Here is a 20,080-nt window from a genome sequence, read left to right as displayed (position 1 = left end):
CTAGTTAGGCTGCTCTCTGGGTGGGGTCACAGAGCCGTGCACACGCACTCGGTATAGGCAGGTGAAGCGTGGGTTCCCCCAGTTGCTTGATATCTTCATCTTGACTGCTCCAAAAGTCCTGGGAGGGTGGTTCTAGAAAAGAGTCACAGACGGGGGGCAGCTCGCCATAGGACCCCCACCCGGCCTGTCCAGAGGAGTGTTCGGGAGAGAAAGGGAACCCTCTATTTCCTCAGGTGGGGAAACTGAGGCTCAGAGAGCAGAATGTCCCAAAGCCACACAGTAAGTTGCTACTCAGGGGCTGGGATGGAAGGGGATGAGGCCAGAGGACAGATAGACTGTGATGAGGAATGCGTCCCAGCACAGTACGTACGTGCTCCGGGACCCTGGGCAAACCACGGCCTCTCTGGGCTTCAGTTCCCCGTCTGTAAGAGGGAGCGGTAATATCTGCTTCTCAGGGTTGCCGTAAGCATGAAATGAGATCTTGGGGCCAGATGGCTTACTGGCACCTGGCACACAGTAGGTGCTCTGTAAGTGCTTTGCCCTCCCCTTTTTGCACCCTCCCCAGAGGGGATGGAGCCCAGTGCAAAAGGGGGCCTTGGCCTGTGAGATCTCACTGGATGGTCTCAACCTACCAGGGAATTACACCAGGGGAAACTGAGGCCCAGAGAGAAAGGGAATGGCCTGAGATCACAGAGAACGTTTGGTTGGGTCAGGATTTGGGTCAGGGTTAGCCTGATTCCCAAGCCTAGACATCCCACTGAGCCTCAGGGCCATTCCAGCAGCCACCCTCTGGTCCTGCTTCTGTCCCCAGCTCCCTCCCCTCCAGGCCTCAGCTTCCCCACCTGTGGTTGGACCAGGTGCTGATCATGTGGCCGCCCAGTATGGAGACTCTAAGTTTGAGGCCAGCAACCCTGGCCTGACAGGTCACCTGCTCAACACCTGCTGTCCCTGGGAGGAACCACAGCGGGAGGGATCCTGGGCAGGTCAGGGAAATGGAAGCGAATAGGTCTCCTCAGGGTCCTACCCTAGGCCCTGGGCAGTAGCTCTATCACTCTGGGCCTCAGTTTCCTCATCTGTCAGTGGGCTAGTGACAACTCTGCACCTCCTCGGGCTGCTGGGAGATGAAGTGGGGGCCCCTGGGTAAAGCCCTGCATGCAGTGTGTGTTCATCAGGTGCTCAACGTGGGCAGCTTTTCTCAGGTACCTGGAGCTGGAACATCTGAATGATGTTTTCTGGCTGAAACTGGAACGCTCCCAGGAACACCTCCTTCTTTGGGGAAACTTCCATGCCCTGGAGAATCAGAGCCACAAAGAAAGTGTCAGGCACAGGTAGGACATCTAGAGGGTGCTGCCTTCTCCCAGCCGAGACTTGCACACCTCCCAGGATGGGGAGCTCCCTACCTCTTTGGGCACCGTTCCATTGCAGCACAGAGTAATGAATAGGAAAGAGCATTGGACTGGGAGTCAGAAGGTTAGGGGTCCACTTCTAACTCTGCCATAGACTTGTAGGGTTTGATGTTTCCCTGCCCTTTCTCTGAATCTCCAGTTTTCTTATCCGTAAAATGGGGGCTTAATGGTCTCTGAAGACTAAATTGGCTCTGAAAAGCTTGGGTTGAAATAAAGTACTGTTTACCCCCTTTCCTTGAAGGCTGTGATCTGACCCCAACCCTGGCCATTCCCAGCCTTAAGGTCCAGCCCCTGCAGGCTTCGGGAATTGTGCAGACAGTTTATCACAGTGCCTGGAATACTGCCATTATGAGCTGTCCCCTCCCTCAGTTAAGCATCGCTCCCAGCCAGGGCATGCTCACGTAGATGACGAAGTCCTTGGGGGCAGTGTCCAGGCTGCCTGACAGTGAGATGGTCTTGGGGATGTGCTGCAGTGTCAGGTTGGACAGGTAGACCTTCTGGGCCAGTTGGATGGTCACCTGGCCTCTGTCACCCGAGAAGGCCCAGCAGTTGCCAGGTGTCATGTTGGGCTAGAAGTGGCAGATGCAATGAGGGCTTTGCTGGGTGGGTGGGTGGGTGGGGGAGAGCAGATTCCTCATCCCACCCTGGGTTCCTAGACCTCATCGGCCCTCCTGGATGAGCCAGATCCTTCCTGTCTACAAAGCTTGGCTCGAGTACCATCACCACCAGGAAGATTCCCTGACTATAGGTAGCAAGGATAAGCCTTCCCCTCAGCCCAGTGCAGCGAGGGCAGGGGCCTTCTCAGGGCCCTGAGGGTTCCCTGCCCTCAAGACTTGAGGGCTGGGGGAGGGGCCCTTTCCAGTGCCAAAGCAGGCTGTCCTTGCCCCTGTGCCTGCACCCCCAGGGGTCCCTGCTGTCTGCACTCGCCTCTTGCCCTTGCTCCCTGACTTTTCCCCAGAGCCCCCCCTCGCCCCATCAGTTGCCCCCTTTCTCTGCCTCTGCACCCCGCTCTCTTGTTCCTACCCCTGCCCCAGGCCCCCACCCCCTGCACTCTCGCTCCAACCTCTGCCTTCAGTTCCTGCCCCCAGGCCCCTGACCACACCCCTACCACTCTCCCCAAGTCCTGCCATTCCTCCTGCCTCAAGGATCACGTCCGGGGGCTGTGCATAGTTCCACAGCCGGATCCAGTTCCAGTAAGAGTGAGCCTTGTCGTGGTTGTATGTGGCTGACGTTTGCTCGTAGTCGATGGATGCCCCTGTATGGGAGGTGATGGTGCAGGGTTGGGGGGAGAGGTGTCTCAGCTGAGCAGCCCTGGCTTCTGCCTGGTGGAGGGGAGACTCACTATGTGCCGGGGGAGCACTTTGGAAGAGTCATTGGTGCTCTCTGGACTTTAGTGTTCTCCTCTGGGAAATGGGAGTAATAATAGTAACAATAATAGTAGTAATGATAGCATCCATTTCATAGGGTTGTTGTGAGGTTACAAGGAGTTAATACACCAAACTGTTTTTCCAGCAGCGCCTGGTGCGAAGTAAGGTGCTTGCTCACTTACGTCAGCCTAGTTACTATAACCCGGTTTTTATTACTATGGCCATGATTATACCCATTTCACAGAGGAAGAAACTCCGGGCCCGAGAAGTTAGACTGATACTTTCTGACCCTACATCTCCTTGGGCCTGCGGGTGCCTGCGTGAGCTGGTACTGTCTGCACAGGGCAGCCCACCCTGCCGGCCCACCTCCCTGCTTTCCACACAGCCCCTCACAGGGGCATCTTTCACGTCGGTTCCCTTAGTCTGGAACGCTTTTCCCTACTCACCAGGTCTCAACCCAGCGTCCTCCTTCCCACCCCTCTACTGCAGCCACTGGCTTTATTTTTCCAAGGCACGATTCCCAACTGTGATTGGTCCGTGGTCAGTCTCCCCAGCCGGGCAGGGACAGCTCTGCTGACCCCTGGATTTGGAGGATGATGGGTGGGGGAGGGCTGGGGAAGGGCCTCCCCTCCCCACCTCAGCTGCCATGGGAGAAAACGGAAAACTGTAACAAGGAGACCAGCTGGGAGGCAGAGGTTAGCTCTGAGGACAAACTTCCCAGCAGCAGGGTGTGCCCCAGACCAGAACTGAAATCACCCTCTGAAGGGTTTCTAAGGAAACTGGAGGTGGGCCGATTGGTGGGGCAAGGGGGAGGGGGAGGGGGGCAGGGGGAGGCACTCACCTATCGACTTCAGGGCAAAGTCCGGCTTTTCAATGTAATCTCCTTGGATCATCTTCATTATTTTCTGGGCCATTTTTTGCTGAGAAGGCAGAAAACCCAAGCTGTGCACTGGTGCGTTCTTACGGATCATGGTCCACAGGTGTGTTCACACCAGGTGATGTGTGCCTTCAGGACTCCCTCTTGTCCCTACCTGCTTGCCCCTGCATGGTCCACACACAGGGCTGCCCAGTGCTATGCTGTGAGGAAGCCCAGGGCCAGCCCTATCCCACCCATGGGGTTACTTAGTATTTTCACACCCACGGTGATGGGATGTCACACACGCAGGACCAGGGGTCTCAGTGAAGTTAAGGGCAGGGGAGCTGGAGTCAGACCTTTCCTGCTAAGAGCCCTTGGGCTATTTACCGCCCCCTGAGTCTCGATTTTCTTGTCTGTAAGATGGGCTGATAATCGCGTCCACCTCCTACTTTTGCAAGGATTAGAGCTGAGACTCAAAGCCGCTACTATATGCCAGGACTGTCTTCGGCTTCACGTGTGGTCACTCTTATGCCCCCACAGCAACCCTAGGAGGTATGTACTATTATCATCCCCATTTTAAGGAGGAGAACCCTGAGGCACAAAAGGGTAACTTGTCCAGGGTCACACAGCTGTTAAGAGGCAGACCCGGGACCTTGGGTTCTGGAGTTCAGGCTCTCAACCACTATGCTCTGTTGCCAGAGAAAGACCGCAAAGCATTTAGCATAGTCGGTGCTCAGTAATCACTGGCTATTATTCTGTTAGACTCTTCACAGCTGTGACAGATTGTATTTTCTAAAAATGGCTGCAAAAATGTCTCCCGTTCCCCGCTCCTCCTTCAGTGTGGCTTTGACACCCTTCTCATGGAGACGTGGGACTTCAGTTCCCTCCCCATCGGTCTGGATGGGCCTGTGACTATGGCAGGAGTGATGCTGTACGACTTGTGGGCTCAGTCCTAAAAGGTGAACCGCCTGCTTCTCTGGGGACGCTCACTCTTGAAAGCCAGTTGCCGTGTTGTGAGGAAGCCCGTGCCATACGAAGGGACCACTATGGGTGCTTTAGTCAACAGCCCTGAGTTCCCAGCTGACAGCCAGCATCAACCTCCAGACAAGTGAATAAAGATTCCTCCAGATGATTCCAGACCCAGCTATTGGGTCACTCCTAGCCTTCAGGTCTTCCCAGCTGAGGCCCCAGACATCATGAAGCAGTGACAAACCATCCCCGCTGGGTCCTGTCTGAATTCCTGACCCACAGAATCTCTGAACATAATAGAATGGTAGTTTTGCACGACTGTGTTTTAGGTTGGATTGTCATGCAGCAGTGGTAACTAAGATGATAGCTAGAGTGTTATAGGGCAGTGATTATGACTCTATTTCGTTGATGTGGAAACTGAGGCACAGAGACGTAAGAGCTGAACTCCAAAAGGTAAGAAGAGATTTTGCTCATAAAAAGATAAAAAAAGAAAAGATATTGCATCTATAAAATAAGAATAGGAAAATAAGAATATGAAAAGGAGCACCGAGAGAACAAAGAGGAAACCGTTACGAATTCAGAATACATTAGCAGAAATGAAAAATTCAGTAGAAGGTTTGGTAGATAAAGTGACAATGTTTTCTCAACTGTAGAGCAAAAAGATAAAGAGAGGAAAATGGGGTGAAAGGAAAAAAATCCCAGAGTATTAGTTTAGGAGTTTGACATCCACATAATGAGTAGTTTCAAAACTGAGAATAGAGCAACCAGGGCCAGGGGGAAATCATCGATTTAATCACATGATTAAAGAACATTTCTTTTTTTTTTAATTGAAGTATAGTTGATTTACATTGTTATGTTAGATTCTGGTGTACGGCAAAGTGATTCAGTTATACACATCTATATATTTTTCAAATTCTTTTCTATTATAGGAAAAGATGTTGAATGTAGTTCCCTGTGCTGTACAGTAGGATCTTGTTGTTTATCTATTTCACATATAGTAGTGTGTATATGTTAATCCCAAACTCGCCCTCTAATTTATCCCTCCCCCCTTTCCCCTTTGGAAACCGTAAGTTTGTCTTCTATGTCTGTGAGTCTGTTTCTGTTTTGCAAATAAGTCCATTTTTATCATATTTTAAATTCCACATGTAAGTGATATCATATGATATTTGTCTTTCTTAAAGAACATTTCTTAGGACTAAAGAACACATGTTTCCAAATTAAAAGGGTTCCAAGTGTGGCCAGCCCATAGGCATATTATTGTGACATTTCAGCTATAAGGTAAGATGTAGGGCTTCTAGGTAAGATGTAGTAAGTTACAGAGAACCAATGATCCCACTAAAAACAACTAGAAAAAGCCAGATAGTTTACTAAATCATATTTTAAAACCATCACTGAGCTATGAAAGAAACAGGAACAGAAGGACTAAAATTCTAGAGAGGGGACAACCACTCTAAAATGTGCTGACATTCTTAAAAAAAATCCCTGGGGCATTTGATGATTCTGGGCATGGGTTGAGGATCTGAGTTTGGGTCAGACAAGGGGCTGCTACTGGTAAAAGAGAAAGTAGCAAAGTTTTTAACAGTTACATACAGTGGGTGAGACAAAATTGGAGATTTGAGGAGCCTTGACCATGACCACTTTCCTCCATTAGATGCTAACTGAACCCCAAGACTATGTAAGAAGCTAAAGGGCTACTTTGAAAGCTTCTGAAAGGCAGAATAAAACTTCCTGGTCTCACAAGCCTTAGTAAACAAAGTCCCTCTGAGGAAGTGGACCTCAAAACAAAACAAGCAAGAGGTTAAAGCCTTAGAACAGTGATTCTCCTTATTGTATGCCAGAATCACTGAAAGACTTGTTGAAACATAGACAGTTGGTTCCCATCATCAAAGTATATGATTTGGTAGGTCTGGGTGGGGCCCATTAATTTGAAAATGTTAACATTTTTCCAGTTAATGCGGATGCTGCTGGAATAGGGGCCTCACTGTAAGAACTCATGCCCTAGAAGAAATGCTAAATCAATACTGAGTAGCTACAGCTGTGCTTACCTGAGGGCACTAAACCAATTATGGGTACAATTAGAGGCTGAGAATCCAAGCTTGACCCTGGCAGGTAAGGCTTCCAGTGGGGTCAGAGATTTTGTATCCAAAATTGGAAACTCAAAGCCCAGAAATAAATCCATCCACCTATGGTCAATTAATCTTTGACAAAGAAGGTGAGAATATATTGATACAATGGAGAAAAGACAGTCTCTTCAGCAAGTGGTGTTGGGAAAGCTGGACAGCTACATGAAATTAATGAAGTCAGAACACAGCCTCTCACCATACACAAAAATAAACTCAAAATGGCTAAAAGACTTAAATATAAGATATGATACCATAAAACTCTTAGAAGAGAACATAGGCAAAACATTCTCTGACATAAATTGTACCAATTGTTTTTCTTAGATCAGTCTCCCAAGGCAAAAAAATAAAGCAAAAATAAACAAATGGAACCTAATCAAACTTATGAGCTTCTGTACAGCAAAGGAAAACATAGACGCAAAATGAAAAGACAACCTACAGACTGGGAGAAAATATCTGCAAATGATGCGACCAACAAGGGCTCAATTTCCAAAATATACAAACAGCTCATACAACTCAATAATAAAAAACCAAACAGCCCAATCAAAAATGGGCAGAAGACCTAAATAGACATTTCGCCAAAGAAGACATACAGATGGCCAACAGGCACATGAAAAGATGCTCAACATTGCTAATTATTAGAGAAATGCAAATCAAAACAACGAGGGACTGCCTCATACCAGTCAGAATGACCATCATTAAAAATTCTACAAATAACCAATGCTGGAGAGGGTATAGAGAAAAAGGAACCCTCTTACACTGTTGGTGGGAATGTAAATTGGTGCAGCCACTATGGAAAACAGTATGGAGGTTCCTCAAAAAGCTAAAAATAGAGTTGCCATATGATCCTACAATCCCACTCCTAGACATGTATCCAAACAAAAGTATAATTCGAAAAGATACATGCACCCAATATTCATTGAAGCACTATTCACAATAGCCAAGACATGGAAACAACCTAAATGGCCATCAACAGATGAATAAAGAAGGTGTGGTACATATACATATATAAAGTGGAAGACAACTCAGCCATAAAAAAGAATGAAATAATGCCATTTGTGGCAACATGGATGGACCTAGAGATGATCATACTAAGTGAAGTATGTCAGAAAGAGAAGGACAAATACTATATGATATCACTTATATGTGTAATCTAAAATATGACATGAATGAACTTATTTACAAAACAGAAACAGACTCACAGACATAGAGAACAGACTTGTGGTTGCCACAGGGGAGGGGAGGTGGGGGAGGGATGGACTGGGAATTTGGGACTAGCAGATGCAAACCATTATATATAGAATGGATAAACAACAAGGTCCTACTGTATAGCACGGGGAGCTATAATTGATATCCTGTGGTAAACCATAATGGAAAAGTATGAGAAAGAATATATATGTATGTATGACTGAATCACTTTGCTGTATAGCAGAAATTAACACAACATTGAAAATCAGCTATATTTCAATAAAATAAATTAAAAAAAATTGGAAACTCAAGAGGCCTCAAACACATGGCAGTCTTTCCCATCAAGACATTTACCAGGACTTCCCTGGTGGTGCAGTGGTTAGGAATCTGTTTGCCAACGCAGGGGACATGGGTTTGATCCGTGGTCCGGAAGATCCCACGTGCCATGGAGCAACTAAGCCCGTGCACCACAACTACTGGGCCTGCACTCTAGAGCCCACGAGCCACAACAACTGAGCCCGCCCACCACAACTACTGAAGCCCGCAAGCCTAGAGCTCGAGCTTCGCAACAAGAGAAGCCACCACAATTAGAAGCTCGCACACCGCAACGAAGACCCAGCACAGCCAAAAAAAAAAAAAAAAATTTACCAATTTTTGAAACTGCACGGGCAGGAGGCTAGAGGGTTAAACTGAAAACCTCTGACTAAATCCTATAAAAATTGCAATCCAGGTCTGAACCAGTTCAATGCATGTTTACATAGAAGTGATCAGTATACTTCATCTTCCTTACAAAGAAAAGGGGGAACTCTCCCTGTTTGAAATTATAATTATCTGGAGCATCTAGTTCTTTTGTAAACAATGTCCAGAAAACACTAAAAAATTACCAGACATGAAAAGGCAAGACCATAAGATTGATACTCCAAAGAAAAAACGGAAAATAGGATACCATAGATGATCCAGATATTAGATTTAGCAGACAAGGATTTAAAAATAATTGTGACCAGTATGTTAAATAAAATAAGGGAAAAGACGGACAGCATAGATGAAATGATGGAGAATTTCACCATAGAATTAAAATCTATGAAAAAGAATCAAATATATATTCTAGAACTAAACAATACAATATATGAAATTAAGAACTTAATGGAAAGTTTTGAGTAGATTGGACAGAACAGACTACAGGATTATTAGTTAACCTGAAGAAATACGAAGAGGAAGTATCAAAACTTAAGCACATAGAGAAAAAGAATGAAAAAACAAGCAAACCAGGTAATAATATAGGAATTATGTGGAAAGCACTCTAAAGTTTAGCATAGATGTAATTGGAGTCCCAGGAGAGGAGATAGATAATGGGGTAGAAACAATATTTTAAGAAGATAATGGGGTAGAAACAATATTTTAAGAAATAATAGCTAAGAATTTTCCTAAACTATTGAAAAAAAATCAACCCAGAGAGTCAATAATTTCAGCAACCCCCCAAGCAGATTAAATATAGAACACTGGAGGTAAAAAGAATATCCTACAAACTCTCAGGAATGAAAACAGATCACACTCAAAGGATGAATAATAAGAGTGACATTAAACTTCTCTAAAGCAACAGTATAAAATAGAACACAATAGTGGACGTCTTTCAAAATCCTCAGGGGAAAATTTCCCATCTAGGATTCTATTCCCAGCCAAACTATCAATCAAGTGCAAGAGTAGAGTAAAGATGTTTTCAAACACGCAAGTTCTTAAAAAAATAATATACTTCTTATTTTGCTCTTTCCCAGGAAATTATTGTGGGGTATACTCCACCAAAACTTGGGATATGAGGAGTGGGGCATCAAACAGAGAGGTCAGGTGTTTGGGGCAGAATGGCCAGCATCTCACCTCATCTGACATGGCTTCCATCTTCTGGAGCTTGGCAATGAGCTGATTCAAGTTACCTCGGAGGTCCTGGATTTCCCCAGCATGATGTTGCACCTTTTCTTGGTACATCCTTATGAGGAAGGAGTGAGAATATGGACTGACCAGTTTGTGATGATGCTGCTATTACCTTCAGCTTCTACCTTTGCCAGTCAGCCCACAAAGAACTAGCTTCACATTTTTCCACTCTCATGGGCCCATCCCTGAACCTACCCAGAAAGTTCTTACCTCTAAAATATTACTCATGCTCTTCCTTCTGCTTGGACTATCCAACTATCCTTAAACCCATCTCATTCCTTCTAAATATTTGAGTATTTTGTCTGCATTTAAGGATGCTGCCACCAGGTGGTATCTTGTTGGTTAAAATTTCTTATTTGCTGAGCACTAACTATGGGCCAGGAACTATTCAAGACAGTTTACATCTTCTTGAATACCCATAATTACCTAGAACAAGGTGGATGTTACACCTCACTCATAAATGGGGAATCAAAGGCCCAGAGATGTGACGTGACTTGCATAAGTTTAGCCAGGTAGGAAGTATGGAAGCTGGGATTTAAACCCAGGTTTTCTGGCAGAGCTCACATTCTTAGCCAATACGTCTCAGGTCCTGGCTATAGCTCTGGTTTTTAGGTGATAATAGGACTATTTAGCAGACTCTTCTTACCTCAGTCTCTGCAGTGGACCATTTATGCTCTCATCCTGGTGGGGTGTTGAGGAAAGCAAGGGATCTTCTTCAGATGACCTAATCTGGGCCCAATAGAGTTTCATCCATCCATCCTCCCACAACCATAAATCCATCCACTCATCCACTTTCCTATTTATTCTTCCACCCACCGACCCACCCATCCACCTGCCATACATTCAAAATCCAATTTACCCTTCTTTTCATTCATCCATCCACATACACTTCCATCCACCCTTTCCCATCCATCTGCTCCTCCATTTATCCAATCTTTCTTATCCATCTACCCTCCTATCCATCTGCCTTACCTTATCCATTGACCGTCTCATCAGTCCATGCACGCATGCATCCCTCTACCCTCCCATCTATCTACCATCCCACTCAACTATCTATTCATCCATCTGTCCATTTACTCAGGCTATCCCATCTGCCCTCCCATCCATCCACTCTCTCATCTGTACACTCTTCCATTCATCCATCCATTTCCCCCCCCCCCATCCCTACATCCATTACTTCCATCCCCCATCCATTCACATTCCCATCTGGCCATCAAGACATCCAGCGTTGATCGTGTCCACCCTGTGCCTGGCATTGAGGTGGACATTGCTGGAATGAATCAGACCTGGCTCTGCCTTCAAGGACTCCTAATACAGTTGGGGAAATAGTTATTACCAAAAAATTGCATTTATGTTTACAGAAAATTGTGGGAGAGGGGAATGTGACTACCTCTGCTTAGGTGTTCCTGGAGGAGGTGACATTTTAGCTGGATCTTGAAGCATATATATGATGAAGTTCATGAGGGGAGAAGAGCAGAGGGAAGGACAGGCCCATCAGATCCCCTTTCTCTCTAGGGCTCTTTTCTGTCCTTAGACAGGGAGCTCTGGCCATTGGTTTCCTCCTCCTTCTTCTCCAGGAACCACAAAGCAAATGGTCTCATCTCAGTTAAGCAGAAGAACAAACTGCCTTGAATAGAGAGAAATGTGTTCCCTGGCCTCACCATCCCACTCTAGGTGGGGGCCTTGACAAAGAAGAGATGGGTCACTTCTGGGAATGAGTGACAGGAGAGGCGTCCTGGAGGAGGAACTATGCCTCTGGTCCTCAAAAGTCACATTTTGGCAGGAGAAATGGGTTCCAGGTGGGTGGCATGGCAAAGGCAGAGATTTGGAGCTGGAATGAGTCAGGAACTGAGTAGGGTCCAGTTGTGACCCTAAGAGTGAAAGGAGCTTATGAAGGCGACATTGACTGGCTGGGGTGAGGCCAGTCAGTGGTGGGGCCTGAAGAGAGCACACACTCACCTGCCAGACATCCATTTTGGACAGCAAGTGCATAGAAAACATCCAGAATCCTGTGGGGATGGGGGAATGAGAATGAGCCATTTAAGGTGAAAGGTTAAGAGCTCTGGAGTGAAGCCATCTGGATTCAAATCCCAGCCTTGCCACTTACTAGCATTTGGGAGAAGTTACTTAATCTCTCTACACTTCCGTTTCCTCCTCTGTAAAATGGGAATAGCAGTCATATGCACTTCATGATTGAATGATATCATATATGCAAAGTGTCTCCCATAAACCAAATAATCTGTCTCCTCTCTCTCTCCTGTCTCAATCTTACTGGGGATAATTGACAGAAGAAAAGGGGGTGTGGTCTCCCCTGCATTTTATGATATCTGTGCTGCCTGAAATCTCATTATTCAAGCCATTATTAAAAGCTTGTAAAACCCATTGGTTGTTCATGATAAAACACTCAACAAACCAGGAATAGAATGGAGCTTTCTCAGTCTGAAGAAGGCCATTTATGAAAACCCACAGTTAACATCATACTTAATGGTGAAAGACCGGAGGTCTGCTCTTGCCAGTTTTCTTTTTCTTCCTTCCTTCCTTCCTTCCTTCCTTCCTTTCTTCCTTCCTTCCTTCCTTCCTTCCTTCCTTTCTTTCTTTCTTTCTTTCTTTCTTTCTTTCTTTCTTTCTTTTTCTCGCTTTCTTTTTCTTTCTTTCCTTCTTTCGTTCATCTTCCTTCTCTCCTTCCTTCCTCCTTCCTTCCTCCTTCCTTCCTTCCTTTCTTTCTCTTTCCTTCCTTCTTTCTTTCTTTCATCTTCCTTCCTTCTTTCCTTCCTTCCTCCTTCCTTCCTTCCTTTCTTTCTGTTTTTCTTTCCTTTCTTTCATCTTCCTCCCTCCCTCCCTCCCTCCCTCCCTCCCTCCCTCCCTTCCTTCCTTCCTTCCTTCCTTCCTTCCTCCCTTTCTTTTGACAGCACCGTGCAGCTTGTGGGATCTTAGTTCCCAGACTAGGGATTGAAACCGGACCCTGGCAGTGAAACCAATGAGTCCTAACCACTGGACCACCAGGGAATTCCCTGCTCTTGCCATTTCTATTTAACATTATCCTGGAGATTATAGCCAGGTCAATTAGCCAAGAAAAAGAAATAAAAGGCAGATGACATGATGTTGCATATAGAGATCCTAAAGTATACAAGACTGGTGTCTTGCCCAGTGTCAGCAGTAACACATGAATTTGGCAAGGTTGCAGGATACAAGATCAGTACACAAAAATCAATTGTACAGTTGATCCTTGACAACAAGGAGTTGAACTGTGGAGTTCACTTACATACAGATTTTTTTCAATAAATATACCTTCAGCTCTCCATGTTGGGGGGTTTCACATCTGCAGATTCAACCAACTGCTGATCGAAATTTCCATCTGCAGTTGGTCAAATCTGGGGATGCAAAACCTGCAAGTAAGGAGGGCTGACTGTATTCATTGTACCACATGAATTTATATAAGGGATTTGAACATCTGCAGACTTTGGTATATACAGGGGTTCCTGGAACCAGTCCCCCTGAGGATACTGTATTTCTAAACACTAGCAATGAACAATCTGAAAATGACATTAAGAAAACAATTCCATCTATAACAGAATGTCAAAGAATAAAATACTTAGGAATAAATTTAACAAAAGAAGTACAAAATTTTCACTCTGAAAACTACAAAACATCATTGAAAGAATTAAAGGAGGCATAGAGTTATTCATCAATAATGGAAAGACAGCCCAATGTTCATAGATTGGAAGACTTAACATTGTTCAGGTGACACTACTCCCCATATTCATGTGTGGATCAATGCAATCCCTGTGAAAACCCCAATGGCCTCTTTTGTAGAAATGGAAAAGTTGATCCTAAAATTCATATTTTAATGTAAGGGACCCACAATAGCCAAAACAATTTCTAGATTTCAAAACTTACTGTGAAGCAACCAATCCAGGGTAGTACTAGCAAACAGATAGACATATAGGTCAATAGCATAGACTGAGAGTACAGAAATAAACCCTCATATTTATGGTCAATTGATTTTCAGTAAGAGTACCAGACAATTTAATGGAGAAAAGAAGTCTTTTCAATAAATGGTGCTGGTACAATTGTATATCTACTTCAAAAGAATAAGGTTGGACCCTTACCTCACACCATATACAAAAATTAACTAAAAAATGAACCATGGACCTAAATGTAAGGGCTAAAACAATAAAAATTTTAGAAGAAAACATGGGAGTAAATCCTCATCACTTTGGGCTAGACAATGGTTTCTTAGATATGACACCAAAAGCACATATCACAAAAGAAAACACAGATAAATTGGACTTAATTAAAATTTACAATTGGCCTTAATCAAAGGACTTTATCAAGAAAGACAACCCACAGAATAAGAGAAAATATTTGCAAATCATATATCTGATAAGGGACTTGAATCCTGACTAATAAGGAATTTTTAGAACTCAAGAATAAAAAGTCAAACAATCTAATTTAAAAATGGGCAAAGATCTGAATAGACCTTTCTCCAAAGATATACAAATGGCCAATAAGCACAAGGAAAGATGCTTAACATCATTAGTCATTAGGGACATGAAGTAAGAACCATAATGAGATATCACTTCTCATGACCTAGGATGGCTGATAAAAGACAGACAATAATGATTGGAAGGGAGATCAGCTCAGTGCTTAGTGTCCACTTAGAGGAGTGGGATGGGGAAGGTGGGAGGGAGACACAAGAGGGAGGAGATATGGGGATGTATGTATATGTATTGCTGATTCACTTTGTTATACAGCAGAAACTAACACACCATTGTAAAGCAATTATACTCCAATAAAGATGTAAAAAAAATAATGATTGGAACCCTCACACATTGCTGGTGGGAATGTAAATGGTGCAGCCATTTGGAAGAGAAGTTTGGCAATTCCTCAGATAGTAAGAGTAATCCAGCAATTCTACACCTAGGTATATACCCAATAAAATTGCGAACACGTGTCCATGCAAAAATATTACAGGAATGTTCATAGCAACTTTATTAATAGCAGCCAAAAAGTAGAAACAACCCTAATGTCTATCAGTTGATGGATGGATAAACAAAATGTGGCTTACCCATACAATGGACTTTCAGCCATAAAAAGGAATGAAATGCTTACGTATGCTACAAAATGGATGAACTTTGAAAACACTGTAAGTGAAAGGAACCAAAAGACAACATATTGTATGATTCTATTTATATGAAATGTCCAGAATAGGCAAGTCCATAGAGTCAGAAAATAGATTAGTGGTTGCCTAGGTCGAAGGGGAGGGGGCATGGGGAATGGCTGCCAGGGACTGGGAAGTTTCTTTCGGGGGCAGTGAAAATACTGGAATTTGTTAGTAGTGATGGGTGCACTACTTTGTGAATATACTAAAAACTGCTGTATTATACACTTAAAAATGGGGTTATTTATGATATCCTTAATAACCTTAATAAAGCTATTTAAAAGAATCTTATCTGTTGGGTTATGTTGCCTAGGAATTTCTAATTTCCTAGGAAATTCTCCCCCCGCTCCAAACCCCGTGGTGCCCTTAAGTGGAAGGAGGAGATTCCTTTGCTTGAAAAAGCAAAGCTGTGATGCGGTGGTGGTGGTGGTGTCTGGTAGGAAGCCATAGAGACCCAGAGAGAGAGAGAGAGAGAAATGATTATCATAACATGGTCTGGGGAGAGCTTTACAGTTTTCAAAGTTTTTCTTAGCTTTCAAAAAATTTTCTTGGTCATTGTTTCATTTAATCTTCTGAGCAACACTGATTAGTCAGATGAGGAAACTGAGGCTCCTAGAGGGGCAGTGTCTGACCCAGTGTCACGTAGTCAGTGCCAGAGCCCTCACTCTTTCCCTTCCCAGGATGGGCAAGAGCCCAGGGATACCTCCACCTGGGATGGGGCAGGGCTTTGGATACACACCAAAAGCACAGAGGATCAGAACACCTGTCTTTCCCATGAGCTTGCAGAGGGACAGATTGCATCTGGAAGACAGAGAAGCAGTGGTCAAGGCGAGGTAGGGCTTTGCACAGCCTAGTAAGTCTTAGCCTGGCTCTTGCCCCATTCCCACCCCAAGAGACAGGTTCCTTTCTGGGCAATGACACTCTCTCCCTAATGCTGGCCATATTCTGTGGCTCCACAGCATCTCAGAGGAAAGAAAGCTCTTACCTCAGTATCTGGGGCCATCAGAGATCAGCTCACAGTGGTCACCCATGTCCTTCTCACTCCCTCCATCTACATACTGTTTGTCCCCTCCCTTCTTCTCTCCCGGGAAATGCACCCTTCAGGGTTTTGTTCAAATGTCCCCTCTGCCTACAACCTCCAGAGTCAACACTCCCAGCTTGGCACTGTTTTTGGTGTCTGCCTGCCCCACCCAACTGAGAGCTCATGAGTGATGGAGGCCAGGTTGGGCCCAGAGTAGGCATTAAGGAAGCGTTTAGAATATAAACTTTAAATGAACGAATGAAGTGGAAAACTCTTGCAGGAATTTAGAGGCATTTGCATGGGCAGGGAACAGAAAGGGAAAGAATGGGACAGGCATTGCAGGCGGGAAGAGCGGCCTGTACAAAGGTATGGAGGTGGGAAGAGGAATAGTGGGTCCAGGGAGTGAGAATCCTAGCTGGCCCATTGCTGGCCCAATGGATCCACAGCAGAAAACAGAATAAGAGGAGCTTGGAAAGAAAGGGAGGGACAAGATTTCAGAGGGCTACAGGCTGATGTGCTGGAGCGATGGGGAGCCACACTGGGGTCTGGGGTGAGGCGATGTGATAAAAACCAGGTTTGAGATAGCTTATCTGAGGGGAGGTCCAAACCAGTGACGGGGCTGCCATGGTCACCAGTGCACGGTTCCAGTCCCCATAACCCTCCCCTCACCTGCCCTTGCTCACCTGCAGGTGTTGAACAGAACCTGGTGGGCCTGAGTCCTCAGGAAGCAAGCCAGGCGGCTGATCCAGGCTGTGGAGAAGACAGGGAAGCAGTGAGTAGCTGCACCCTCATTCTTATCCTGCAACAACTCACAGGGGTGAGACCCTGTTGTTGGGAGACCCTCTCAATTTGCCATTCGAGCCCAGGACAGTCCTTTGCTCTACTTATGGGTAAGCACCAGCTTGGAGTGAGTACTGGAACTATAGTAAACCCGCTAGCAACCGGTGGTTAATAAACACTTAAAAGTGACTCAGGCACATGAAAAGTCTGAGATGTCCTTGCTAATGTCCATTCCCAGACACTGAGAGCTTCTCAGTAGAAGAGTCCTTGTCTGGTTCATCCCCGGGTGCCTAGCATTGCCCCGCATTGGGGAGCTAGGCAAAAAGTAGGGGTTCAGGATGGATGAATAGGTGGAAGGATGCATGGATAAATGGAAGAATGGGTAAGAGAACGGCTTGGAAGATAGATGAATAGGAAGATGAATGAGGATGGGAGAATGAGAGGGGGGTTAGAAGGGTGAATGGGTTGATGACTGGATGGATATGAATATTAACAAATAAAGGTGTGGGTGAATTGATGGATGACTCAGTGAACGGACTGGAGGGGTGGATGAACTAATGGGATACATGGATATCCCAGAAGGTGGATATGTGAACAGATGGTTGGATACATGACTGAGTGGATGAATAGTGGAAGTGTGGCTGGATGAACATAGAAGACTGATCTTTAGGGTGTGGTCAGAACCATGTCCTTGAAGTGAGGGTGAGTTGCATCAAATCATTCCCATGACTTCAGAGGCCAGCCTGGTGGCAGAGTAGAAAAGGCCTGGCAGTTAGCTTCTCCTCCAGACAGCAAGTCTCTCTTTTAGTCCCTCTCTCCAACCGTCAGAGAGCCTCGCTGGAATGACACCCCTGACACCTCTGAAGGGAAGACCCCCAGAGCTCAACCTGCAGCCTGACTTGAGGCTGGGCCCTCTTCCCAGGCCCATGTTGATGGCCCAGGCAGCTCTTCTGTGTATACGTACACATACATCCCAGCATGCACTGGGTCAGGCCTGAGGCATTGATGTGGATAGGCAACAGGAAGGTGTCACCTGCAGAGAGCACAGGGCTGTCATGTCACTGCCAGCCTCTGGGATATGGTGCCTGCAGACACCGGGGGAGCATCCCTGCCCCCTGCCCTGCCCCTCCCCTTGCTGGGTGACCCTGGGTTGTCCATTTGACATCTTTGAGCCTCAGCCCCTCACTGCCCACAATGACCCTGGGATCCCCTCTCCCCTCCCTTCTCACTTGTGTTTGACAAATCCTCCTCTGTCATCCTGCGGGTGTTCCGGCCTCGTTGGGTGACCCTGGCAACAACAAGATTCACAATTGCATTTTTACAACTTACAAGGAGTGTGGAGTCCCCATTTTCTAGATGGAGAAACTGAATTGTAGAAAAGTTTGCTCAAGAACACAGGACTGCGAATCAGGGAGAGACCCAGGTCTGGCTGACCCCCCCGATGCAGGTCTCTTTAGAGGAAAGGACTCAGTTTGCTATGGCAGTCTTCCAAAAACCACTCCCTCCTCTTACTGGCAGAAGGCTGGTTTTGGTCCCTTGTCCCCTTCTCCCCCGAGTGATTTAGATGGTCCTGATTGGTCTCAGCCTGTTGTATTCTCAGTCCCCTTGCTGTTGGCACAAGGATGGGGAAGTCTGCAGGGGTGAGGTGTGGGGGTGGATACAGGGGTCTGGGACTTGGGGGAAAAGTTTTCTCACTGCTAAGCTGATACCTACAGGATGCAATACCCACTCTCCTTCCACCCTATATGACCATGCTTCTGTGTGACCCCTGGGACAGTGGTAGCCATCTTGTGACCATGAGCGGAGGCCAAAAGGGAGAGCAAAAAGATGGCAGGAGGGACTTCCCTGGTGGTGCAGTGGTTGAGAGTCCGTCTGCCGATGCAGGGGACACGGGTTCATGCCCCGGTTCGGGAAGATCCCACATGCCACGGAGCAACTAAGCCCGTGTGCCACAACTACTGAGCCTGCACTCTAGAGCCCATGAGCCACAATTACTGAAGCCCAGGCACCACAGCTACTGAGCCCACGGGCCACAACTACTGAAGCCTGCGCGCCTAGAGCTTGTGCTCCACAGCAAGAGAAGCCACTGCAATGAGAAGCCCACGCACTACAACGAAGAGTAGCTCCCACTCGCCGCAACTAGAGAAAGCCCGCGCAAAGCAACGAAGACCCAACACAGCCATAAATAAATAAATAAACTTAAAAAAAAAAAAAGATGGCAGGAACCTGCATCTTGGCTGGCACTGCAGAACCTCAGAATTAATGTGCTCTGGAGCCACCCATATCTTGGGACCTTTGAATATGTGAGATAAATTTTCTTTATTCCTTTAAAAATTTTTTAATTGAAATACAGTTGTACAATATTTTATAAGTTACAGGTGTACAGTACAGTGATTCACAATTTTTAAAGGTTATAGTCCATTTATAGTTATTATAAAATATTAGCTATATTCCCTGTGTTGTACATTTTTCTTTCTTTTCTTTTTTTAAAATTTTTATTGGAGTGTAGTTGCTTTACAATGTCGTGTTAGTTTCTACTATGCAGAAAAGTGAATCAGCTATACGTATACATATTTTCTTTATTTCTTGATGTAATGGTCTCCAAACATCATTTTTTGTTATACTCCCAATGTTATTTATATATATATATGTATAGCTATATATATATATATATATATATATATATATATATATATATCTACAAGTGTGCTGATATATTATTTGCCCTTTCAAATGTACAAGCTTTATTTATACCTGCCTGAGGAATATAAATTAAAAGAGGATGAGCTAAAGGAAAATACACACTGAAGTTCTAATAATTTTTCCCCTTACCCCAGTGAACTGTTTTGTACACCCTCTTGGGATATACACCTGTTCTGGGGGCCCAGACGTAGGCATCATTTTGAGCTGGAATTTCCATCACCTGCAGCCAGAGGTCTCCTACAGATAAAGATGGCAGAGATGTGTGTTTTCTCACTTACTATCTGTCTCCCTCACGTGAGCGCCACAGGGGCAGGGACCACACCCATCTGGTGCGACGCCATGCTCCCAGCACTCTGCCCAGTGCCTAGCACACAGAAGGTGCTCAGTAAACACGTGCTGAAAAGATAACCACTCCACTACTTCCTGACTGGGAGACTTTAGGAAAGCCACTGTCTAATCTCTCTGACCTCAGGTGCTGCATCTGTAGGCGCAGCTGGTAATGCCCGCTGGCTTCCATGAAAAGGCTGAGGGGCAGCATTTTGTAAACTGTCAAGGGCTGGGCAGAGGGAGGGGATGCTGTCCT

General features: G+C 45.5%; 1 protein-coding gene across 1 annotated transcript; it reads right to left on the bottom strand.

Moving 5' to 3' along the window:
• On the bottom strand, window positions 1-19,838 carry SUN5 (Sad1 and UNC84 domain containing 5; the record flags this gene model as incomplete). The annotated part of the gene is given in 15 exon segments (XM_079944622.1): window positions 1-132; window positions 1,204-1,290; window positions 1,808-1,975; window positions 2,546-2,661; window positions 3,615-3,693; window positions 9,779-9,887; window positions 10,479-10,513; window positions 11,792-11,841; window positions 15,733-15,794; window positions 16,698-16,764; window positions 17,759-17,827; window positions 17,958-17,978; window positions 17,981-18,047; window positions 18,051-18,082; window positions 19,820-19,838. Coding segments are annotated over 15 exon segments (1,113 nt in total).
• Between the last annotated feature and the right edge of the window lie 242 nt (window positions 19,839-20,080).

Source organism: Stenella coeruleoalba, assembly GCF_951394435.1.
Source record: "Stenella coeruleoalba genome assembly, chromosome: 15".
In the NCBI taxonomy this organism is placed as follows: Eukaryota; Metazoa; Chordata; class Mammalia; order Artiodactyla; family Delphinidae; genus Stenella; species Stenella coeruleoalba.
This window is presented reverse-complemented; position numbering and strand designations above follow the sequence as displayed.